This window comes from Zonotrichia albicollis, chromosome 16, assembly GCF_047830755.1.
Source record: "Zonotrichia albicollis isolate bZonAlb1 chromosome 16, bZonAlb1.hap1, whole genome shotgun sequence".
Taxonomy (NCBI): Eukaryota; Metazoa; Chordata; class Aves; order Passeriformes; family Passerellidae; genus Zonotrichia; species Zonotrichia albicollis.
This window is the reverse complement of record NC_133834.1, coordinates 889,351-914,882: the sequence shown is the minus strand read 5'-3', so window position 1 is coordinate 914,882 and position 25,532 is coordinate 889,351. Positions and strand designations below refer to the sequence as shown.

Sequence of the window (25,532 nt, the reverse complement as noted above, 5' to 3'; positions counted from 1 at the left end):
TTGATTGGTAAAGTCCCTTGGATCATGAGCAAAGAGAAAATGAGCTGCTGGTGGTCAAGAAAAAAATACTTCTGCATCTTTCTGGATGGAATATCACACACAAACTCTGTGTGTAACTGGAATTATAAATAACAAACCTCAGCAAGTGCCAGCACAAGGCTGCATGTTCCAGTAACGCTGATTTGGCTCTGCAAGAATCTGTGAGGAAAATTTTGTCCAGGCTGCATGACCTGGGCTGATTTTGGTTTTAACTGTATTTAAAGTGAATAAAAACTGAGCTGTTTTATTCCTTAAATCAGCAAATTACAATGGGTGTTAACAGTCCCAGTGTACCGCATCAGAACTACCAAGGTAACAGCCCAGAACCATAACATTCAAATTTTCAATTTAATTCTTCAACTCTCGTTTAACTCCAATTTGCACAAATTTCTCCAAATTGAATGTGAATTAGTTCTTTCCTGTAATTTATGTTCTGACCCATTTCTGCTACTTTAACTGAAAAAATGCAGATGCAAAAGGTTATTGTTAGTACAGATGTGTTATTTCTTTTATGTGGAAAAGAGGCCAAGAAGGACAAAAACTTCAGAGGACTTCAAAGAGTGCTCTGAAGGCAAAGTGTTTCTGCAAAGGATTTAATTCACCCCTTTTCTTTACAAAACCACATCAATCACCTCCCTTGTCCTGTTTTACTCCCTCTCATTTGTTAACATGCCATAAGACGCACAAGGCATTTCCCAACCTCTCCAAATTACAGCAAACATTAGGAAAGGAAAGCTCAGCACTTGTTCTGAGTGCCAGCTCCATCCCTGGCAGTGGGAGGTGTCCCTGCCATGGCAGGGGTGGCACTGGGTGGGTTTAGGGTCTCTTGAACCCAAACCTTTATGGGATTCTAACTGACACCAGGAACACAAGGTGAGAAATTCCCTGCACTCAGCACTTGGCCACCATGGCTCCTTCTAGGGAAGCCAGATCTGAAGCCTTTGCTGCTCAGCTGCCCTGTCCCAAATTCCATGCAAAATAACAAATTTCAGTCAGCCATATCCACAAAGAACCTTCTGCACAGCCTGCTGAGCCCTGCTGTTGTAGCAGCATCACCTCCTCTCCCACAGAGTGCAGGTATCCCACACCATTTCCACAATGCTCCCACTGATTTGTGTATTGAATTGGTTCATCTTTAACAACCTGCATCAGCTGGAGGTACCTGAGCCTGCCTCAGCTCAGACTGTATTTCCCTCAGACTCTGTTCACCTATTGCTCCAAAGATTCAGGGACAGCACAGCCAGTACTTTGGGGAGCAGTTTCCAAAACACACAGTGCACCTTCATCCCAAATCATCAGTGAAACACCTGAAGTCCCCTGGCAGTGGAAGCTTAGCAGCAGTCCCAGTTCTTCTTAGGGAAGAAATGAAGCTGTACAATTCCATTTTTTAACAGCTGATAATCAGCACAAGAACCCAAACTCTCAGTATCCCTGCATGCAGTGCACACTGGGAAATAGGATTGCCCAAAATGAGGTTGGGGGGAAATCCAGCTCCTTAAAATCCATTGAGTTTTCCTGATAATCACCTGTAATCACTCAAGAACCAAATCACAGTGACACTTCCATTGGCCTGAAGAGCCAGCTGTGACCAGAAAAAGGGCACAAGGAAAACACGTAAGCAAATAGAAAAATCCTTCCTTTACCCTCCTGGGTACCAGGGAGATCCTTAATTAATATTTGATTAGTGTGTTAAACATGGCTGGAGAACTCTGGAGAACAGGAAGATGGAATTATGCTCGGGAATGTAAAATTGTTAAGCAGATCAAAATGGCCTCATTAAATCAGTGTGCATGCAAGAGAATCGAGATAGAGGAGGAGAATATTGTGCATAGGTGGCACAGGCAAGGAGAAGCATCAGCCAGAGCACAGGTTACTTTACCTTGATGGGCTTGAATTTCGGGGAGGACCTTTTCTATGACTGCTAATGCTTTTCTATGGTAATCTGCTTGTGCTTCTAATAACTGAGAACAGAAGCCACATTTTAAAAACAAAAAGAGCATTAGCTTCTGATGAGCACATAAGACAAGACTAAAGGTTCAGCACACAAATGGCACCTGTGAGAGCCCAGTGTGTGTGGCCAGCTGTGCAGGAGCAGAGCCCAGGGGCAGCACTCACCGTGACAAAGCAGCGGGCGTACTCCCCCTCCTTGGACACAAAGCTGTACATGTCTGCAGCCAGCTGGTCCTGGGGAAACATGGGCAACAGGACAGCACATTTACTCATCTCAAATCTGACACACTCACTCATTGTGTTTGTTTTGCCTGCAGGAAGTTTGAACTGAGGAGCTGCAATGCACCTGCTCTGATCCAAGTGCTCTTCAAGCTCCAGTCATTTCTTCAAATTGATTTCAGAATCTTAACTCTGGTTTATGCAGCAAAGCAGACTTTGCCTCCTTCAGTCAAGGACATACTGCCATTCAGTCCAGTTATTTATAGCACTCAAAGACAAGTACTAATAAAAATGGTTTCAGTTCTCAGTACTCAATGGAGCATTTGCTGCTGAGAAGTGAAAATGAATGTGAGCTGCTCAGGGGTGTCACAGGTCCTGGGGTGGCCCAGCTTCAGTTTCCTCCAGGTGCCTCCTACTGGAGCACCCAGGCACCCTGAGCATCCATTCATGGCCAGCACACAGCTGGCTCAGACTGAAACTGAAAATAATGTCCAACACCCAACTTAGACATACCCTGGATGGAGTTCCTCATTGAACTACAGCAATCCAGAGATCAGCTGGCATGAAAATGTCCAACACCCAACTTAGAAACAGCCTGGATGGAGTTCCTCATTGAACTACAGCAATCCAGAGATCAGCTGGCATGAAAATGTCCAACACCCAACTTAGACATACCCTGGATGGAGTTCCTCATTGAACTGCAGCAATCCAGAGATCAGCTGGCATGAAAATGTCCAACACCCAACTTAGAAACAGCCTGGCTGGAGTTCCTCATTGAACTGCAGCAATCCAGAGATCAGCTGGCATGAAATGCCCCCAGGACAGGCACTGCCACAGCCACATGATTTGCAGCTGCACAAGTGGGCAATTCCATGGCAGCTGGGGAAGGGACACTCATCTTGTCCTTACCTTGCATTGCTCTACTTTATTCCCAGCTTCATCCATCTCTTCCTTAAGAGATTCTATTTTTGAGGGATGCACTTGGAAATTTGTTCCTGAAGTCTTGTGGGCTTGGTTGTATCTGGGGAAGCAAAGTTTCATTCTGTGAGCATCAATACCCAACACAAATCTGCATTTATGGCTCCCTTGGAACTGGTTTCTCTCTACAGGAACAACCCCCACAGTTCCAGAGGTTTTCCAACAGACCCAAAAGGTTCCAAACACAGCATTCATGACATGCTGACACAATCCAGCAGCAGCTATAAAAATCACCAGGGTCCTGTGTCTGCCCCATAAGGTGGGTGTGGAACATGCTGGAAATGGCTGCCCCAGCTCTCAGGGCAGGGAAAAACCATCCAGAGGCACTCATGGAAAACCCAGGAGCCTCCCAAGGAGATGGCTCCACACAGCTCCTGCTCCCCCTTCAAGCTGAGAACTTCAGTGATTCCTTATTTAAGTTAAACACTTGTATGAACTGGAAACTGGATGAGTTCCCAACATTTTTCCAATTGTATCCAGGCATGTAAGAACTCTGAAATCCTGATTCTGTTTAGATCTAGCAGTCATGGATCCTCTCCTGGTGTAAATGAAATGAAAGTTTGTCTTTTTTCACCCATTGCCTGCTCACAGCAGCATTTCAGGAGCAAGCACCAGATTGGAGCAGGAGCCATCAGATGCCAACAAGGAGCTCACACGCACAGAAAAGCAGCCAGGAACTAAAATGCTCTCCTACCTTCCCCTTGCAGAATCCCAGTCCAGCACCAGCTTCGCAAGCTGCTTCCTCTGCTTCTGAATGTTTGGGATCTCTGTCTGAAATGAGAATTGGGGGCTTACATTCCATTTTAAATTGTGCACTGTGACAAATTACATATTGTATGTTTCATACCCACTTCCCACCGCTAACACAGGGCTCCTTAAAGCAGGTTTTTAGTACCAGCACTGAGATAAACCACTTCTGCTCAGTTTATGCATCAGTCCAGGTGTGCTCTCCTCTCAGGCTGGGCTGTCTCACCTCTGTCAGCAGGCACAGTGGGTCTATGACTTCTCTCTCAATCTGTACTTCATGCTGGGAGAGCTCCATTGCCAGTTTATTCTCTGCATCCCCACAGGTATCCAGCATTTTCCTGTAAGAATCACAGAAATTCGTTAAGGCAGTTACTGACTGAAGGAGGATTGAAGGCAGAGCAGAGCTGTGCAAAGCTTTGTGCTGCAGAAAGCAAAGCAACCCTGCAATTGCTCTGTGCTCTCCTGGAGCCATCTGGGACAGGCAAGTGCTGTTATTAAACCTTTTTCTCCTAAATTCCTGAGCCATGACACCACTTTGGAGGCTTTCAGACATCCAGGTGATTACAGCAGCCCTGAGGGCACAAAGTCAGTCTTTATTTCCAAGCCCATCCTTCCATCTCACAGAGAAACTGCTCAATGCAGTTTTTCACTTGCTCCTAAGCCCCTTTAATGTGAAGGTCTTAACACCCTAATTCCCAGCAATCCCATCCCCAGCACCTCAGGCTCCAAACCCATGACCTGACCTTCATTTTATGCTTGTTATAAGGAAAACCCCTATTCTGTGAGATTTTTATCCAGGTTTGAATCTCCTGCAGTGGCTCAGAAATACGTTCCCAGAGGTTTCTGAGGTCATTCTACACGGTCTCCATGAGAATTCCCACCAGCAATGAGAAAACCCACTTGGCTCCAGGAATTCAGCACAGGGAGGTTCACTTGTTTCAGCCACTTTCCTGTTAATTGCAAATAACCCAGGACAGATAAATCTGGGCTACTTTAAACTAGGAGCCATTAATGCAAATTGACATTATTTTAAGTCATCAAATCAAACCTGCAGAATGCAGTTTAAAATAAAAATGCAGTTTAATTGTAGAATACACAACACTTTAAACTTCAAATGGAGACGATAATTCTACTAACCCACAAAGAAAAAAGCCATTTTAAAAGCTTTTATGATAGCAGAGAATCAGAATCCTCTGTAATGCAATTCAGCCTAAAGCTTGTCCCCAGACCATTCCAGAAAAACTGCTTGCTCACAGTTCCTCCCTTTGGATTAGAGAAACTAGAAATATTAAGTTTTATTAGACTGAAACCAGCCTTTGTGCACGCAGAGGTTCTAATTGGAGCCCTGCAGCAATGAGATGTCAGACAGCAATCAGGGAAAAGGCAAACACTTACCCCAGCAGAGTTTCATCACTCAGCTGGATGGAGCCCTCCTGCATGTTCTGAGCCAGGGCTGTGAGAGGAAGCTTTTTCTGTGGAACACAAGGAACAGTGCTTAGCTTGGTGCTGCTCACTCCTGCCAGCACATCCCCTCTCAGGTTCTGCTCCCCTTCCATATGGTTTCTATTACACAAACACAGCTCATTCTTGGACTCCAGGAAAATGCCAAGTCACAAAAAGCTTCAAGCCCCAAGACTCCTGTTCTCAGACACTCTGAAAAGCACTTTCCTCTCAGTTTTAGCTGGAATCACTGGCCCACAGCATATCTCAGCCACTGCCAAGGAGAGATAAACAGCTTAGAGCTGAGATTTGAGCACCCAGCTTGTCACCTCTCTCTGCTGTGTGCCCCTGCCCCAGGTCTGTGCCACTCAATGAAAGGAAAGTGGGAATGTGAATTCTTTCTGGCTCTGATGCTCTAAGAAAACCCAACTACAGCTTTGCTAAGGAGGGCAGAACCAAATGTGTACAGAACAGCATTTCCAGCCAGCTCAGCTGCCAGGGCAGCTCCATTCCTGAGGAGCTGGGGCAGAGCTGCAGAGCTGCAATTGTCTCTCCTGGCTGGGGCAGAGATGCAGGGCTGCAATTGTCTCTCCTGGATGGGTCAGGAGAGCCCCCAGCAGGGACATGAGGTGTCCTGGCACTGCTCCAGGCTGTGCTGGGGTGGGCTGGCACTGGGCTGGCACTGGGGTTTCACTGGGATGTCACTGGGGGGGTGGCATTGGGGTTTAACTGGACTGTCACTGGGATTTCACTAGGATGTCACTGGAGTTTCACTAGGATGTCACTGGAGTTTCACTGGGTGTCACTGGAGTTTCAATGGGGTTTCATTGGGGTTTCACCAAAGTTTCACTGAAGTTTCACCGAAGTTTCATTGAAGTTTCACTGAAGTTTCACTGAAGTTTCATTGAAGTTTCACTGGTGTTTCACTGCAGTGCCACCAGTGCCAGCAGCAAGCTGCCCTGGCAGAGCTGTGCTGCCCTGTTGGCACTCTGGCACAGCCGCACTGCCCTGGTGGCACCCTGGCAGAGCCATGCTGCCCTGTTGGCACCCTGGCAGAGCTGTGTTGCCCTGGTGGCACCCTGGCACAGCCGTGCTGCCCTGGCAGAGCCGTGCTGCCCTGGTGGCACTCTGGCACAGCCACGCAGCCCTGTTGGCACCCTGGCACAGCCACGCTGCTCTGGTGGCACTCTGGCAGAGCCGCGCTGCCCTGTTGGCACCCTGGCACAGCCATGCTGCCCTGTTGGCGCCCTGGCACAGCCGCGCTGCCCTGTTGGCACCCTGGCAGAGCCACGCAGCCCTGTTGGCACCCTGGCACAGCCATGCTGCCCTGGTGGCACTCTGGCACAGCCATGCTGCCCTGTTGGCGCCCTGGCACAGCCGCGCTGCCCTGGTGGCACCCTGGCACAGCCGCACTGCCCTGGTGGCACTCTGGCACAGCCGTGCTGCCCTGGCACAGCCACGCTGCCCTGGTGGCACCCTGGCACAGCCGTGCTGCTCTGGTGGCACTCTGGCAGAGCCGCGCTGCCCTGTTGGCACCCTGGCACAGCCGCGCTGCCCTGGTGGCACCCCCAGCTGTACTCACGTGTCTCTTGTCGGGGTCAGTGCCATGCTGGCCCTGCAGACAGGCAATCAGCCTCTTCTGGGCCAGGTGGCACACGGACCTCACGGCGTCCAGCCGCCTCTCGATCTGCCCGGCACGGACACGGGGAGGATGGGAAAACAACACAAAAACCAGAAGTTATTTCCCTGGCCTCAGCAGAAAACCTTCCCCCCGTACCACACGCAGCTCTGGGCTGCAGATTTCTCAAATTCTCCAGCTTACAAGAAGTGCAGCTGCTTAGGAGAACTGCCTGACAGCAAAAATGCTTGGGGGGAAACCGAAATTGGTTTTTCTCTTCAGTGGCACGAGATTCGGTCAGAGCTCACGACACTGGAAAGTGGGAAAGGGAAAAAGCATTGTCCTGCTTGGCACAAGGGAATCAGGGTGGCACTTGGCATCTGAGATGAACGGCACATGCAGGTACCTAAGACACTAATTTAGAGAGAAAACTGTGGGAAAACTCATCATTTTCACTGTGACCTTGTGAAGCAGGTGCTGGAGACAAACCTGGACTCCAAGCTCCTCCTGCACGTCCTTCCCTGGCTCTTAAACACAAGGACACAGCTCCCACATGCTGAGCAAAACAGAATTTCCAGGGAGAGACTACTGAGGTTCAAATGGGATAGGGAATTAAAAAATAGGAGTCAAAGCCCAAACAAGAGTTCTGTTTATCAGCATCTAATTCAAACATGGCTTAATACACAGCCTGAGAATAGGACAAATATATACATGATAAACTGTTCTTTTAAGGGATTTTAAGCAAGGAATTTGGACTATTTTATTTCAAAGAACACCAAAAACAAACACAGAGATGAGCAGTGGGACAGAACTGCTCGTGGCACTGAGCTCTCTGTGCACAGCACCCAAAGAATGCTGTTTATCTGCATTTTGATGACTCACCAAGAATAACAGGAGGCCCTTTGGAATGGGTTCTATTTAAAAAGCAAGGGGAAAAAAAAAAAGTAGATTTCATCTGTAGAAATAATCTGAACAGATTCCAGTTTTTGACACAGCTCTAAAATCACTTTTATTATATTTTCAGGAGGGCAAAATGAACCCAAGTTGAAGTGCTCAAAATGATCAGTAAAAATCCATTAGGGTAGAAAAAGCTGCAGAGAAACTGCCCAGAGATTCCTCTGAGAGCACAAGGCTCTGCCTTTTATCTACAGAGTGTGCAGCAACAAATTCAAAATTAAATCCAGGTGGGAAAAGCCCATAAGGAGATCAATGAACAAGCAGGTACTGTATGTGCTCTATTGTTGCAGCTGAGATTATCCACTTCTCTTGTGTTATCTTCAAAATGAAGTCTGGAATGGTTTGGGGTGGAAGGGACCTTAAATCCCATCCAGGGTCAGGGACACCTCCCACTGTCCCAGGTGCCCCAAGCCCTGTCCAGCCTGGCCTGGGCACTGCCAGGGATCCAGGGGCAGCCCCTGCTGCTCTGGGCACCTGTGCCAGCCCTGCCCACCCTCACAGGAGCAAACACCACCACCACACTCCAAACCATCCTTTTGCTACAGAATAATTCGCTTTGCAAGGCCAGGCAGTTAGAAGCTCTAACATTGAGCACAGGGTGTCCCACACTGGAGCAGGTGCCACCCTGGGGCTGGGGCACCTCTGAGCCTGGCACAGCTGGGCAGCCCTGCCTGGGGCTCCTTGGAAAGCTCTGCAGCTGCCAAGGCTCTTGCAGGCACGCTGAGCTGCAGGGAGGGCACACGACTGACAGCAGGAACGTGACCCCACAATTTCAGCCATGCCCTCTCCTCTCTGATCTGCTCTCTAGGGCAGAGATGGCAAGAACACCACAAAGGGCATTAATCTCCTCCAAGCCACCTCTGAAGTGACAGTGTGACCCAGGGGCCACGCTGTCTGTCCCCTCAGGCCATCCCCTGAGTACAGAACATCACACAATTGCTTTATTATCTGCCACGGGGCCGTGCCAGAAAGCAGGGCTATTGTACAGGCCTGTGGAGCACTGAATTATAGCCCTTGTCTTCAGATGAAACACACTGAACAGACACTTGAAATGGAGCACAGCCCTTCAGAAAACAGAACAAAAAAAAGCTGTAACAATCCTGTGGCAAAGCTTGGGCTAAATATAAAAAAGCCCAAGTGTGAGCCGTGTTTGTGAAGTGAGCAGCACCATGTTTCCAAACCCGTGGGTTAGATAAGAGCCTCCTGCCCCTGCTCAAGCCCCCAAGAGCAAACAAACAAGTGAGTAAATTCTTCCACTTGGGTGTAGCCAGGCTGCTCGGGGCCTGGGAAAGCCTTGCTTGCAAAATTTTTTTGGCAACGAGCAGCAGAGCTTTTGGCTTTCACTTCTTGTTACTATTCTGCAGCTAAGCAAGAAAGCAGCTGGGCTCTCACAGGCTACCAAGGTGTTTAACATCTTTGTGCCTCTGAGCTGCACACCTCCTCAGAAATGAACAACACAACCGTCAGACTGGGAAGGTATTTTTAGTTTAAATAAAGCAACCTCCTGAAAAGGAGGTGAAATGTTTTGGGTCCCCATTACACTGGCACAGGGTGCCCAGAGCAGCTGTGGCTGCCCCTGGACCCCTGGCAGTGCCCAGGCCAGGCTGGGCAGAGCTTGGAGCACCTGGGACAGTGGGAGGTGTCCCTGCCATGGCAGGGGTGGCACTGGGTGGGCTTTAGGGTCCCCTCCACCCAAACCAGTCTGGGACTCTGTAATTCTGTGTATTTGTGCTGAATTCATGTCTGAAGGCTGGCACACCCCTCAGGTGCCTCCTGAACCAGAGCCAACCACATCACCTGCCTGACCTCCCTGCTCCACCTGCTCTGAACCAGGGGCACCTCCATCACCTGCCTGCCCTCCCTGCTCCATCTGCACCTCCCTGAGGTGCTTTGTGATGAACCAGAAATGAGCACCACGCTGAGTCCAGGAGCAGCCAGCCTGACTTCCCTCCCTGATTCGTGTTCCTTTCACAAAGCCTTCACTGAGAAATAGGGAAGACAGCTATGTGGGACAAGTCTGCAGGCAAGTCTGCTCCACGGAATCAGTCACCCCTGCTAATGTGACAGTTGCAGCTTCAATTCCACCATGAGAGTCGTGTTTGATGAGATGATAAATCTGCACAGAGATGACAAGTCTGCAAACAAATCGATGTCAGCATGACAAATCTGAGAACAAGTATCACAGCTAAACAAGAAGCATTTGTACACTCACTTAGAGCAGTAACAGACTCTATCAGTGAGCAGTTGGGATGATTTTTGTGCCCCTTCTCTTAAGGCCCAGTTGATGTGTCCAGGTGAAAGCAGTGAGGACAGAAACCAGCTGTGCCCAGCAGGGTTTCCTCATCCTCCCCAGCCAGACTGGTGCATCACCAGCACCAATGGCTCCTGGGCTCAGCAGGCCTGTTCATCTCATTAAAAGCAGGAATGGTTCCTCCTCCACTCTACCAAGCCATGTAATGCACTCAGAAACAGAAATAACTGAGTTTTTCTACTCAAAATGTACCTGTTATTTCAGGTGCTGTAAAGTCAAGGATGTCCAGGGTTCCATCCCTGACATGTGCAGTATTCCTCCCCACATCAGGCTCTCCACAAACCTCAGAAAGCTCACACATCACAGCATTAAAAAAATACACATGAAGCATGTTACAATACCTGCAACAGGTCTTCACTGAGCACCTCTGTTCTCTCAGCCCTAAGGGAGGAAAAAAGACAATTGTCAGACAATTGGCATGTTCAGGGTCAAAGATTGCCTCAACAATTCCAACAAAACCTGCTCAGTTCCAAGTTATGGTGCCATGACTGCAAACAGCACCATGTTCACCTGTCCCAGGGGGTTTGGGAAACCCTGACACCCTTACAGTGCCCAGCCTGCAGCACAAATCCACTGCACAAGCCCCAAATGGTGATTGCAACTGCACATGGAATAACCCAATGCAAACGGAACCATTGCACCGAGCCTGAAATGGTGATTGCAGCTGCACATGGAATAACTCAAACTGAGCCAGTGCACCTGAACCACTGCACCCAGCCCCAAATGGTGACTCCAACTGCACACAGAATAACCCAAAGCAAACTGAACCAATGCACCTGACCCACTGCACCAAGCCCCAAATGGTGATTGCAGCTGCACATGGAATAACCCAAAGCAAACTGAGCCAGTGCACCTGACTGTACAGGAATATAAACCTCACACCCTGCCAGCCCAGCTCACACAAACTGAAATTGTTCAATGTTCACACAGGTTTATTTGTTGCTGGCCCTGTGGCTCGAGCAGTGATTGAGTCTCCCTTTGCCAGGCCTATAAAATAAAGATAAATTCAGTTTCCCCAATCTCTCCTCCCTGTGCTCACCGTTACTACACATGTACACCAGGGAGCACTTGGAGGGACTCCAGCACACTCTCTTCCTGTTCTGAGAGTTTCCCCTGCTGCTGCCAGAGTCCCTCAGCTACTCCAGCCTTTATCAGCTCCTGCAATCTGTCAAATAACCCACTGCGAACCCGGCACGCACAGCAAGCTCGAGTTCCTGAGCAGCCCTCAGCAGCTGAACGTGCCAAAAGCCTCCAAGGACAGGATTCCTCCAGGTTTGGGTTGGTGCTTTTAAAGCATTTATTTGAATTCAATTTTACTGCACATTATCTGCTTCAACTAGTCGTGAACCATAAGGTGTTTAATAATTAAATGCCAGAATAAAGCAAAAGCTCAGAGCCTCAGCCAGACTCAGACAAAAGCAGCTGAAATACCCTGACAGCACTGCAATATTTATTTGTTGAGGAAAACACAGACAAGATTGATAAACTTTTCTCCCACCCAAACAGAAACATTTCGTCTGATGGAAATGACATCCTGTTAGAGAGCAATTATTTATACTTATTATTTATATATTTATATTGTATCGCTGCATATCCCACTCTGCTGCAACCACAACTTTAATTCAAACCCCCTCAAACATTAGGATAGAGCTTCCATACAACTTTAGAGTCATACAAAGTTTGATCTCTCCTTTCCTTCCTTTTCCCTAGGATATTCTATCCACTGGGGTAAATGGTGGCTCAGTACTGGGCCAACAGAAGTTTGCTCCCAGTTTAAATGTGCTTACCCACATACTGTGGATCATTTGTGAAGTGCAAAATAATTGTATTTATTTTGCTGAATTGTATTTTATTTCTCAAATAATTGTATTTATTTTTGTATTTATTTTTCTCAAACTGAACTGTTTCTGCAGGCCCAGAGCCCCCATGGGACAGTGCAGGTGTCCTCCCTGGGGATGCTGGCCCAGCCCTGGTGGCAGCAGGAGCAGGGCCAGGCCAGGCAGGGCAGAACAGCCCCTGCTGCTGATGTCAGGCTGGGAAATGCAGCCAGGGAAAACCTCACCCTTCCTGCAGGCCCACATTCCACCTTTAATAAGGAAGCCAAGAAAGAGCCACTAAATAATGTTGTTTTTCAGTGATCACAACCATGAAAGAGAAAACAGCTCTGTGATAGCAGCACAGCCCATCTCCTCTCAGCACAGGGGAAAGCAGCAAACCATCAAAGGGACCTGGCTCCCTTGGCAGTAACCTCTGTCTCCCTGGAATTAACCTCTGTCTCCCTGGAATTACAGGTATGACCAGTTTGAAGTTTCCATCCAACTGCAACTTCGAGGGATGCTAATTCCTTCTGCCAGCTAACCAGGGAAGCAGCGAACTCCTCAAAAAGAACAGACTTTCTTTTTCACTGCTAAACTTCTGTCCTCAGCCCCTGTTAGGGTTTATTTGCACGCTATCTAATTGAAGCAGTGAAGAAATCCCTGGGAGTGTTGGATTGGGCACACAGGGCTGGCACCGCACCTGCAGCACAGCACAGGCTTCAGGTGCCAAACCCCAAATATCTGCTGGGCACCCCTGGAGTGGAATGGAGCTGCTCTGCTGCACCATAGAACCCTGACATGAACCAGCTGGCACTGAGCTCTCAGGGCAGCAGTGCCTTTAAGAGACTGATTGTAAAAAACACAAGGGAACAATCGTTTGTTATGGCTGCAATAATCCTCTTAATGACAAAGGGGATAAAAGTACTGAACTCTGTGAAAGCAGCACTTCGGGCTGGCAGCAGGGCAGGCTCTGAGCATGGCACAGCTGCCAGGCTCAGCCAAAGCCCTGGGCACAGCCAGACGTGCCCCCATGGTGCCAGGGCACATTTCTAACAAAACTATTGGTTCTTCAGGCAAATTTTCTTTTCAAGACAGTAAATACAGTACTTAGCATGAAACAGGATATGGGACAGAAATGCTGGTGCCATTTCCTACCTGTGGGTGGCACGGCCTTAACTCACTCCAAGCAAAAACCCAATTGGTTTCACAAGGAAAGACTGCACCTTTTTATTCTAGACATGTTAATCACAGTACTTTGGCTGGCTGTGACATTGTAAAAATGCATTCCATGTGCCCCCAATTGACCTCCTGTCAGAGTGCTTTATGGTATAATTCCCTTTAATTCCCTTTACTTTTTCCCTTCTTTCTGACCTAGCCTGAAGCCCAGCCCAGCCACAGGGCTCTGCTGCAGCCCAAAGCCTGGCCCTGCCCAGGCAGGGTGGGCAGGACAGCCCCCAGCCACCAGGTTAAAACCTCAGTCATTTGTCCCCAAAACGACTTGGCCATTTTGCAGCTCCTTCACACTTCCAGGCCAGAAGTGTTCTCTGCACATCTGGAAAGGGCAGACGGGATCTCCTGAGAAACAAGTGTTTATCTTCCACCGCGAAAGAATTTACATTTCCATGTATAATGCTTCATGTAAGGAGTCTCTGAGAGCCCCCTGGTCCTGCCCATCACTGGGGGGGCATCAGCACTGAAGCAGGGCTGATCTCCAAGGCAGGTGAAAGCCACAGAACCACTGCAAGTGACATTTTACAGGGGCTGGGGGAATGGCTGGGGGAATCCCTCTGTCAGAGGGCAGGGATAGACGGGACACAGGAGGGAATTCCTCCCTGGCAGGGTGGGCAGGCCCTGGCACAGGTGCCCAGAGCAGCTGTGGCTGCCATGGATCCCTGGCAGTGCCCCATGCCAGGTTGGACAGGGCTGGGAGCAGCCTGGCACAGTGAAGGTGTCCCTGCCATGGCAGGGGTGGCACTGGGTGGGCTTTGAGGCCCCTTCCAACCCAAACCCTTCCAGGACTCTGTGAAACGCACACCTCTGAAAGGCTGAGCAGGGAGGAAGCAGAGCTAACCTGCCACACGAGCCACGAAGCCCTGGCCAGTGACAGCAGCAGTGACTCAGATGCAATGTCACCCTGGAGACCAAGCCTGAGTCACCCACAGCTGGGCAGGGCGGGCGCCTGGCAGAGGTGATGCCAGGGCAGGGCAGGGCCAGCTCTCAGCCCTGGAAAGGTTTCAGTGGCAGCAAGGAGACATCCACCCAAGCTGGAGCCACAGCCACAGCCAGCCTGCCCTGCTGGGTGGTTTCTCCTCAAACAAAGCTGTGTTTGTTACCAGGAGGAGCCAGCCCGGCCTCTGGTGAGGTAACACCGAGCACCTTGGCGGGCTGGCAGCACATCCTGCCTGCTCTCCACATACAATAGGCAGCACTTGCTGCCAGGAAAAATGAAACGATCAGCAGCTCTGCTCCAAAACAAGGAATCCAGAATTAGATGATAATTTCCCTTCAAAGAGGTTTGCTTTTCTAACACTCACCAAGACAAACTCCACAGAAAATACAACTCCAAGGTGTTTCAGGACCAAGTCACTCACTAATTATTGAATGGAAACCAGCATGACCCAAGGTAAACATCAACATTCTGAAGTGGGTTTCAAACGTTCAAAAATAACTCAGAGAACGCTGTCAGGTGTTAGTCACCACTCACTTTCAGTATTAGTATTTAGGGAACACCACAACCAGCCATTAGCACAATTTTAGTTTGCCTCCTATTCTCATTTTTCGCCACAATTAAAAATGTAAGCTTCTGTGCATGTATTAAAATGGATTTAATTGTAAATGTGGTGACCATGGATGTTTCAGTGATGCAGAAATCCCACCAAGGCTGTTCTGGAGCTCTCCCACCAGCTGCAGCTCCTGTGCTTCCAGTCCTTTAAAAATGGCGCATCACCTCCAAATCATTTCAGTGATGCACACACCTCAGAGCTGCACAACTACAGCTCAGGGAGTGGGTAAAGGAAGATTTCTGCTGCCTTGCCTTCCTTCTTTATGCTCTGTAGTGAGCTCCCCATCAGCCTGTGCCCGGTCACTGCCCAGGCTCAGCTCTGATCTCTCCCGGCCCAGGCCTGGAGCGGAGCTGGTGCTCTGCTGAGAGGCAGGGCAGGCTGCAGGGAGCAGATAATCATCTTGGCAGGAGAGCAGAGACTCCTGAGCAGGGCAGGGAAGCCCAGGACAGGCTCTGCACAGGAGGGGACTGGAATTCCTGCCTGGTGAAATGGATCCAAGGCTGTGCTCCGGAGCCAGGCAGTAAATTGAGCCCTGGAGAACAAGCACAGCTCAAGCCAAATCCCGTTTTCAGGCCACTCTGGGAGGGACAGGCACTGCAGCAAGGCCCTGCACAGCTCCTCCCTGAGTGGTTTCAGTATCACACCTTGAGAGCTCCATCAAACACGGGGCAGCTCACCAAAGCACTGCTGGGTTCAGTCCAGCAAAGCTGGGCTGGTCACCCTGAGCCACAGCACTGCAAACCTGAGACAGAGCTGAGCTGAACTTTCTACAGGCAAAAACACAACTGTGGTCTGAAAGCAGGAGCCCATTTGCAGCAGTTTTGCTTGAGGGAAGGAAGCTGTGTTTCAGTGAGCAGCCTGATGAGTCCAACAGCTTGTAAACCTCTGGGTGCAAATACAGATTTACAACTCAGAAAATTGTAAATCCAATTGCTTCCAATCACCTGCTATCCCAGCAAACCAAACACTGACTGTCCCTCGTATTCCATACCTGGGACAAAGTCACAGCTATTAAAGCTCTCCCCCATATTCTTTTTGACTCTGAAAAACCCCAAACTTCTGTCAGGCAAATAACAATGGACTTTTTTTACAAAGTGCATTTGATTGGTGAAACTATTAACAGCTTCTGAAGGAAGGCAAAGTGCTGCTGCAGGGGATTAACATTCTAACTCCTAAAACCCAGCAGTGGTCTCAAGTTTTGTTCCCCAGAGAAAACAGTCCTATGACAAGCTGTCATAAATTAGTGACCAAAAAACCCCAAAGAACCTGAGACAAACTTTTTAAAGTTTCTGTTATAGCTTATGAAATGATGATGTATTTCCTATGCTTTGCTTTTCCCCCCTTCAGTATTACATTCTACATTTCTTATGCTATACTTTACTACACAACTTGAGCTTTCCAAACATGTCAGTTTATTAACATAATTTATGTTAAAAAAGGTACACAAACACACTCCACACCACGTCTCAGTAACTGCTTTTAATATTTAACTGCCAGGTATTTATTTACATTTAAAAGTTTATTCTCACACAAAGTCTCTCCCAAGCAAGAACAACCTCTTACTTATGCAGAACCATTCATGTAAAATTAGCTGGGCACAGTTCTGCTATAAGACACAGTCCAGAAAGCAATCTAAATAATTCCTGAACTGTTATTCCTCAATGTCAGGTGTAATTTTACATCCCCTGCGTGCCAGCAAAGCAGCAGGTGCTGCCAGAGCAGGGATTCCTGTGCTTTGGGCCCCAGCAGCAGCTCCAGGTGAAATTTAACCTGGGCACCAGGAGCAAGAAACGATCCTGCAGCACCTGGGGCCTGCACCTGGCCGGGGCTGCTCACCTGGGCCCTGCAGGCAGCAGGTGTGTGCCAGGGCATGGAGCAGGGCATGGAGCAGGGCTGCCCACAGCCTGTGTCCTGCAGGAACCCTGCCTGGAGCTCTTCCTTCCCAAATGTGGGCTGGGGGTCCTTCCAGCCCTCCAGAGACCCTGCCTGGAGCTCTCCCCTTCCCAAAAGTGAGCTGGGGGTCCTTCCAGCCCTCCAGCCCCCCAAACTGCTCCCAGCTGCCAGGCCCTCTGCTTGGCATGGGCTGGGCAGCAGCACCAGACAGGCTGCACAGGGAAATCTGTCCCTTTCAGCAACAGCAGCCACTTAAGATCAGCTTAAACTGATAAAGGAGCTGCACCCCGGGGCTGACACTGCATTCCCAGCAGGTGACATCAGCTGGCAGGGCTGCTGCCACAAGGGGCTGTGTCCTGCTGCTCCTGTCCCTGCCCTGGCAGGAGCATCCCCGCTGGCAGCAGCTCCAGGGCTGGCCTGGATGCCAGAAAAGGCATTTCCCATGCTCAGGTGGCCACAAGTGTGAGCTCCAGGACTGGGACAAAGGGAAGGGCAGCTGGAATCGGGCTGGCAGGGCTCTGGGCACCGAGGCAGCCGCAGGTCTGAGCTGAGCCCAGGGCTGGGGATAGCAGGAGGGCTCAGGGACTGATAACAGGAGGCTCAGAGATCCCCCCTGTGCCTTTGGCAGCGTGCACATTTGAGCGAGTGCAGTCCCCTTGCCAAACCACCTGCTGGCATGAGAACTCCTCCATGTGAAAAGGGAATTTTAAAATTCCAGCATCTCCTGAACTTCCAGGCAGATCCTGATTCCCACTCCAGCCATGACACAGGTGGATTAGCACCGACTCAAGACATTTTTGAGCTTCGTGATTTCTTTTCCCAGAAGTCTTGCATTGTTAATTGCTGGAAAGGGCTCCAAGAAGCAGCTCTGCCTTTTCTACAGACAAGCTTTCTACAGGACAGACATGTCTGAATAGGAAAACTATGCACTACAGGAATGAACAAAATTCACTGAAGTGCTGAAAAAACCCTGGGCGTTTTTGTGTATTTGGTTCCTTTTTTTAAAAACTTTGACAAGACAAGGGGGAATAGCTACACACTGACAGCAAACAGCTTTAGATTAGATATTAAAAAGTAAGTTCTTCCCTGGGAAGGGGGTGAGGCCCCAGCACAGGGCACCCAGGGATTCAATGGCTCCAGCCTTGCAAAGTATCAAAAAACTCCAGGCCAGAAATTATTATTTCACTAAAGGTAACACTTTAGCGATCAGGCTCTTTTTTAATGTACTGCCCAGCCTGATCTATTTTAAGTTTGGGGATTCACAAAACTGGCAAGAGAAAGCCTTGGAGAAGGAACCAAACTGAATCAACACAAGAAGCAAAACAAGGAAATGCAGAAAAGGCAGAACAATGAAGCAGGAATAGAAAGTCAGGCTGCAAAAAGGAGCTGGAAGCATTGAAACGACAGCCAAAAGGCTGCAAGGGAATCCGGGATCTGAAGTTATGTAAAGTCAGCTGGGGACAAACCAGGCACTATTCCCTGTGCCCACGGTTTCACAACGGAGCCTTTGCGCTGATTTCCTGATTAACAATTAATGGCTGAGCCCTTGATTGTGTTTCTGCAGGAGGAGGAGGAGGAGCTGAGGCATCCCCGGGATCCCGCATGGCTCCTGCTCTGCTGCTCTGCTGTTGCCTGGACACGGCACACACAGAGCCAGGAGTGCCCAGTGCCACCCTGGCACACACAGAGCCACGAGTGCCCAGTGCCACCCTGGCACACACAGAGCCACGAGTGCCCACTGCCACCCTGGCACACACAGAGCCACGAGTGCCCAGTGCCACCCTGGCACACACGGCACACACAGAGCCACGAGTGCCCAGTGCCACCCTGGCACACACGGCACACACAGAGCCACGAGTGCCCACTGCCACCCTGGCACACGCGGCACACACAGAGCCACGAGTGCCCACTGCCACCCTGGCACACACAGAGCCACGAGTGCCCAGTGCCACCCTGCCACACACGGCACACACAGAGCCACGAGTGCCCGGTGCCACCCTGGCACACACAGAGCCACGAGTGCCCAGTGCCACCCTGGCACACACAGAGTCACGAGTGCCCAGTGCCACCCTGGCACACACAGAGCCACGAGTGCCCAGTGCCACCCTGGCACACACGGCACACACAGAGCCAGGAGTGCCCGGTGCCACCCTGCCACACACAGAGCCACGAGTGCTGGGCATTGCCACCCTGCCACACACGGCACACACAGAGCCACAAGTGCCCAGTGCCACCCTGGCACACACAGAGCCACAAGTGCCCAGTGCCACCCTGGCACACACAGAGCCACGAGTGCCCACTGCCACCCTGGCACACACGGCACACACAGAGCCACGAGTGCCCACTGCCACCCTGGCACACACAGAGCCACGAGTGCCCACTGCCACCCTGGCACACACAGAGCCACGAGTGCCCACTGCCACCCTGGCACACACAGAGCCACGAGTGCCCATTGCCACCCTGGCACACACGGCACACACAGAGCCACGAGTGCCCATTGCCACCCTGGCACACACAGAGCCACGAGTGCCCACTGCCACCCTGGCACACACAGAGCCACGAGTGCCCACTGCCACCCTGGCACACACGGAGCCACGAGTGCCCATTGCCACCCTGGCACACACGGCACACACAGAGCCACGAGTGCCCATTGCCACCCTGGCACACACAGAGCCACGAGTGCCCACTGCCACCCTGGCACACACAGAGCCACGAGTGCCCGGTGCCACCCTGCAATGAAACCCAGGGCTGCCATTGCCACCCTGCAATGAAAGCCAACCGCAGGCTGTCTGGGGAAAGCAGCAGCCTCACACCAAGCAGAGTTTCTGATCCTGCATTCGCACACACGCCCGGACCTGCTGTTACAAAAGCAGGATTACTCGAGCTGCCTGTGCTGTCCCACAAAGCCCGGCAGCTCAGAACACTTAATCTGCCTGTGAAACCACTCTGCAGCTCCGTGCTCAACCCAAAGGGAAGCTGCAAGCTCAGCTCACACACTGGTTTCTCTGTGTGAGAATATCAGGTTTTTATCAGCTTCATTTCCTACACAAAATGGAATTCTTAATCTGGGGATTGATGTTTCCTAACAATTGTTTGATATTTATGTGAAGAGTCTGCATTTGAATAACTGCTGTATTTGCCACAGCCATACCCCAGCTGTGACTTTTAAACTGCCTGCAGGACAATTAATCTTCTAAAAACCAGCCCACCTTGGAAAATAACTTTGCTGTCACTGGCTAAAGCAGCTTTCTTAGCTTTAAACATGGAGGATGTGTTACCTGTGCGTACAACTGCATTTTCAGCTCTCACCGTGACCTACCTTATCTGTGCAATATTCAGCTGTACAAACTACCATTTTTCCTTTTTTAATTAATTTTAAATTTCACTCTGGAGGCATCACTGGGCTCCTGAGAAACCAGGGTGGTTATGTACACAAAAAACTCACTGCAGCAATGTGGAGCACGGGACAATCTGCACGACAGAAGGAAAAACTCCTCCTGCATTGAGCGCCAAAGGCCATGTGGGCACTGTGCACCCTCTGACTGCCTGCCCTGCGGCCACTGCAGGATGTCCCTGGCCCTCTGCAGTGCAGTAACTGCAGCACACAACAACCCCTGTCCAGGAAAGAGGCTCCACCTCAGCCAGAGGAGCTGTGCTGACCTCACCCAGCTGGCCCGGCCTGCAGGAGCTGCTTCCTGGGGAGGATTGCACAAGGATCCCGACTGTCCTGTGGATCAGCCATGGGAGAGCTGTGACAGCTTCCAGCTCCAAGGTTCTATGGCTGTTTGCTTCCTAAGGAATACATTTTAATCAAACCCACAGAGTCCTGGAAGGGTTTGGGTTGGAAGGGACCAAGGATTAAGTTTAGCCTTCCAAGACTGGTACCTACAACAGCCTGAAAAAGGAATCTAGTACAGTAATCCATGCAAATCACTTGGTATGTCACCACCAGTGCTGTGAGGGCACCTGGCTCTGAGTTACTGAAATCAGACCTCCTTACCCAGCTGCACTGGTGTTTAATTAACTGCCCTGGTTTCAGGTCAGAGCTGTGCCACAGCCAGCTGCTGCCCCAGACAGGCCCAGCACTGCGGGCTGGAGGCACTCCTCAATGCTGAAAATCACAGCTACTTCATCTAACTTACAATTCCTTTCTTTCTAGAAACTGCAGAGTATTAGAAAACATTTCTAACACACAAAGACACTTTTCATTTAACCCCTTCCTAGAAAGATCCTGTTGTTTGGCATTTCATCATTGCTAACACAACGACCTCTAACAAGCAAACTCCGGCCACAGATCCATTATCATAACCTTAAAATAACATGCCAGTGTCTAAGAAACACATTTGCCTTCATCAATTCCAAGTGTATCCCATTACAGCACCAGGCTGGAACAGACTCTTACATCACTTCTGGCTATTTCAGCAGATCAAATCATGACTATTTCAAGATTTTGACTCTGGGCATAACCTGATACTGAAATTATTCACTCTGAAGAGCCCCCATCAGACCAAGTGAGCATCAAGGAATCATCCATGGTGGGGATTACTTTGTTTATATGAATAAACACCATGAGGAAAAGAGGCCCCTCCTGTGCCGTCAGCAGAGCCACTGCCACTGAAGCAGATCCATTTTCCCTCGCTGTGCTGTTGCTGTGTCAGATACCAACCCCTGCACCCTGGATGCACCTAAAGCCCTTGGACAGCATCCCTGCCCACTCCCCCAGCAGCTCCGGGCAGGAATGGTGACTCGGGCTCTGGTTTCGTGCTGTGGCACAGCACAGCGTGCCAGCTCTGGCACTGCCCTTCCTGCTGCTCTCAAACCCTCCTGGAGCCACCTGCACAGAAAGAGAAACCTTCATTCTTCATTTCAAGGCACTGTGAGCCAGGCTTTCTCCAGACAGAGGCTGCCTTTATCCCCACGCTGTCCTGACCCTGGCAGAACAGGGAGCTGCTGCAGCACAGCAGATCCCAGGGTGTCTGTCTGGATTGTGAATATTTTATCAGCCCTCTCATCTGCTCCATCAGGCAGCAGCTCACACACAGCCAAAGGAGAAGAGGACACGCATGCAAGAAGGCAACTAATACTACCCAAATCCTCCAGCTTGGAATCCTTTAATTTCTTTTTCTGCAACAAAAATCTCAAGTATTTTACCCACTGCCCACTCAGCACCTGACACACAAAGTTATATAGTTACTTTTTTCTTTTCATTCTTTTCACCAGCATGCTTTAGCTGGTTCCTACTGGAATTCACAACAATTTATTATTCAAGTAAACAAAATTTAGTTTGTTGTTTAGTTTAGTTCTCTCTGGGAAAGAGAAGCTTTGGGCTGACCTGATTGTGGCCTTCCAGCACCTGAAAAGCTGATGAGAAAGATGGGAACACACTGTTCACAGGGCCTGCAGTGACAGGACAAGGGGAACGGCATCCCCAGGATAGGTGGGACGCTGAAAACATGGTGCTGTCAGATGGCACCCCTGGCTCAGAGCTGGGAAATGCCACCCACGGGATCCCCGGGCATCACACCCTGCCCGGGCACCGCCTCTGGAGCTGGGCAAGGCATTCCCAGGTTTCATGTGGTCTGGAAGCACATCACAAGCCATGAGCCTTTCAAACTGAGGGCTGAGCAACCACTTACTCATTGATTTAAAACCTGCTCTGCCCTTGTAAGGGTATGAGAGAGAAGTTTGTTAAAAACACAACGTAATTTCTGAAGTGTCTAATCTTCAGGACTCTTCATGACCTGGACTTTAAACATGAGATCATCTTGGCCCATGAGGAATTATAAGATCCTGATAAACTCCCTGCCTTTACAAAACCTAAAGGAAACACGAGAAGCAGGCCAGAATACATTGTTTTCTTCCATTACATTGTTTTCTTCCCCATTTACAGACGGAACCTCTGGTCCTACCAGGGTTCCAGCACAGCAATCCAGCAGCTCAGCCCCATGGGTCTCCCCAGGCTCTCCACGTAGACAGAACACTGGAATAAATAAACTCACCACAAACTCCTCACCTTCAGTACATTCAGGTGATTTTCCCTTTGCCTTCAGCAATCTGCTTTGAAGGGGAGATGAATCAATGGGATTGACAGACATGCTCACAAATTCAATCTAGACACAGCTTGGATCCAACTTCCAACATCCATTGCTGGAAGGATTCCTAGAACCTGTGGTCTGTGACTGTGACAACACAGTCCCAAACCCCACGGGTGCCAGTCTCACCACAAGCAGCAGCCCCAAACTGAACACAGAATAGCTGCTTTTCTATAACTGGAACTTTGTTCTGTTAGAAAAATCCGCTCCTGAGCTGCACAAGCCCTTCCATTGTGTCCCAGGTCCCCAAAGGGTGCAGGAAGCAGATAAATGCAGCGATATGGGGATTTTGTTGAGGCTGCTGGGGTAACTGAGCTCTCTCCCTGCTCCCACCCCACATGGAAACCCCACCTGGCTGCGTTCTGTGCCTGTGCAGAGCCCCCAGGGCAGCTCCTGCCCCACAGCCCCATCCCCAGATGTTCATTCCAGCTGTGACCCCTGGGCTGCCATTCCCCACACTCTGCTCCCACCAGGGCCTGAGCTGCAGCCCCAAACCCTGCTCAGGAACAGCATCCCCCTAATTAAATCCACCCAGACTCCTTTAAACCCATCATTGCACTCAGCTGTCATCCAGAAAGAGCTAATGCAATTTCCTAATTAGAGACCTGGAACTTCATTTGGAGATAAACAGGAAATGCTTAAGATAACGACTATAAACACTGAAATGAGATTTTTCTTTTCATGAGCACTCTGATGGAGACAAATGCCAACCTGCAAACTCCCTGTAAATATGAAATATTTCAGCCCTGTTTACCCCTTCTTCAAATTCCTCTGCCAAACACAACGAGCAGTGCAAGTAAATGACACTCAGCAGATTTAACTTCTATTAAAGGATGTTTGGGTGAGGCAGAAGTTTTCAAGTACTGGGGTCATACTCAATTTCTTTCCCCCTCACAAAAACAGAAAAACATTAAAGAAATTATTTGGTATTAAATGGCACTATAGGGTTAATGTTATATTGATGGAAGTATTGAGGGAGATGGATGCACTCTTGTTTTACCACCCTGGACACCTGAAAAAGTGAGTTTCAAAGTACTATCAACAAAATATGAAGAAGCAGAAAAACCTTCCTTAAGTAACAATAGGCAGAGCAATTCTGGGAAAGACAAGAATCAATGGATAATGCTTTAGCAGGAAAAAAAAAAGGAATAATTTGGATCATCCACATTTCCCATGAAGTATTACTAGAAATTACTGCTTTCCAGCAGGTTTTCCATGTACAGACAAATGCAGGCAGCTCCTCCTTGTACAATATTTCACTATCAGGCATTTGAACATAACTTGCTTTAATGTAATAATTATATTACAACTCCAGTTCCAGCTCAAGACTCGGACATTGCCAAGAGGCTTGAAGAAACACTAAATATAGCTCAGCACAGTAACTTTTATGCAGGACATGAGCTATTAAAAGCCATGTTCCAAATCTCCTGGTGAGTCACAGCAATGCCATGAGCGCAGGGCCTGGAAAAACCTATTTGTACACAAGGAGTTGTATTGGAGCAGTGGGAAAGGAGCACAGAAGCTGCAGAAAGCAGCCTCTTGCACAAAAGCAGAGCCTTCTGAGGCATTCTCTGGGCTCTTCCAGATTTCTAATTAGTCAGAGCTGTCTGTCCCTGGTTTAAATTACTGCAGGAGCCCCGGGGCAGATCGAGTATCTCTCCCAGCAAAGGCAGTAAGGAAATCCACCTGTCTGATCTTGGGTGACTCCACCAGACCCAAACCTCCCCAGCAGTGTCTGGAATCCTTTTTAATCAGAATGGCACCGAGGGATTGCACCTGAAGGATGAAGGAAGAACCTGATGGCAACAACAGCGGCAGTCAGTCCCCAAGGCTGGAAGCCCAACTCGGGAGATTGTCACAGCCTGAAATGCCATTAATTAGCAACCTGAGCTCTGCAAGCAAACAGCACCATGCAGACCTCTCCATGGGCTCATTCCTCATGGAAATTACTCAGCTATGTAGTTCAAATGCTTATTAGTGTATCAGTGCAAAGCTTTGATGACAATAGCTCTGAACATTTATTTTCATTAGGGATGACTGCAGCTACAAAGGAGAATATTCCCAAGCTTCTAATCAAATCTGTCTCCTTTGTAATTTACAAAAGGGTAAAAGGAAACCAAGACAAGCCCTTGCAGAGGGGTGAAGAATTACTCTGCTGACATCAAACACAATGCCATTTAAATTCCTGAGCCCAACACTCAGGTGCTGTGCTGGAGTGAGGATCTGCTCAGGGAGCATCCCAAGGGAATGGGATCCCACCTTGTCAAACCTGTGAGACAGCAGGTCCCAAACCAGCCCCATCCCAAGGGAATGGGATCCCACCTGCTCACATCTGTGACACAGCAGGTCCCAAACCAGCCCCATCCCAAGGGAATGGGATCCCACCTGCTCACATCTGTGACACAGCAGGTCCCAAACTAGCCCTCAGCTGCTCTGTGCCCAGGCCAAGCTGCTCCCAGTGCATACAAGCCCTGGGCCTCCACAGAGATGAAGGTTTAGATGAATTAGGACAGAAATCCCACCAAAAGCAATCCCAGCACGTGGCCCCTAAGGAATCACAGGCCACCTGAAATTCATGGAGCTCAGAACTGAAGTTACTCCTTTCTGCTCCACTCCCTCCCCAGCTAATTTATTCAGCCTAACTGCACTTCCCAGCTGTTTGCAGCTGGATTGAGGATGTAGCTCAAG

The 25,532-nt window shown here is 49.6% G+C and overlaps 1 protein-coding gene across 10 annotated transcripts in view; it reads right to left on the bottom strand.

Moving 5' to 3' along the window:
- The window catches only part of ARHGAP17 (Rho GTPase activating protein 17), a 42,201-nt gene that overhangs the window by 14,006 nt on the left and 2,663 nt on the right, over nucleotides 1-25,532 (bottom strand). For all 10 annotated transcript variants that reach the window (XM_074553308.1, XM_074553310.1, XM_074553311.1 and 7 more), the window contains exons 2-9: nucleotides 10,601-10,640; nucleotides 6,956-7,060; nucleotides 5,329-5,405; nucleotides 4,160-4,271; nucleotides 3,881-3,957; nucleotides 3,118-3,229; nucleotides 2,155-2,223; nucleotides 1,919-2,000 (exon numbers count right to left, since the gene is read on the bottom strand). In XM_074553308.1, the coding sequence (XP_074409409.1) occupies nucleotides 1,919-2,000; nucleotides 2,155-2,223; nucleotides 3,118-3,229; nucleotides 3,881-3,957; nucleotides 4,160-4,271; nucleotides 5,329-5,405; nucleotides 6,956-7,060; nucleotides 10,601-10,640 (674 nt within the window). The remainder of the gene's footprint in view (nucleotides 1-1,918; nucleotides 2,001-2,154; nucleotides 2,224-3,117; nucleotides 3,230-3,880; nucleotides 3,958-4,159; nucleotides 4,272-5,328; nucleotides 5,406-6,955; nucleotides 7,061-10,600; nucleotides 10,641-25,532) is intronic.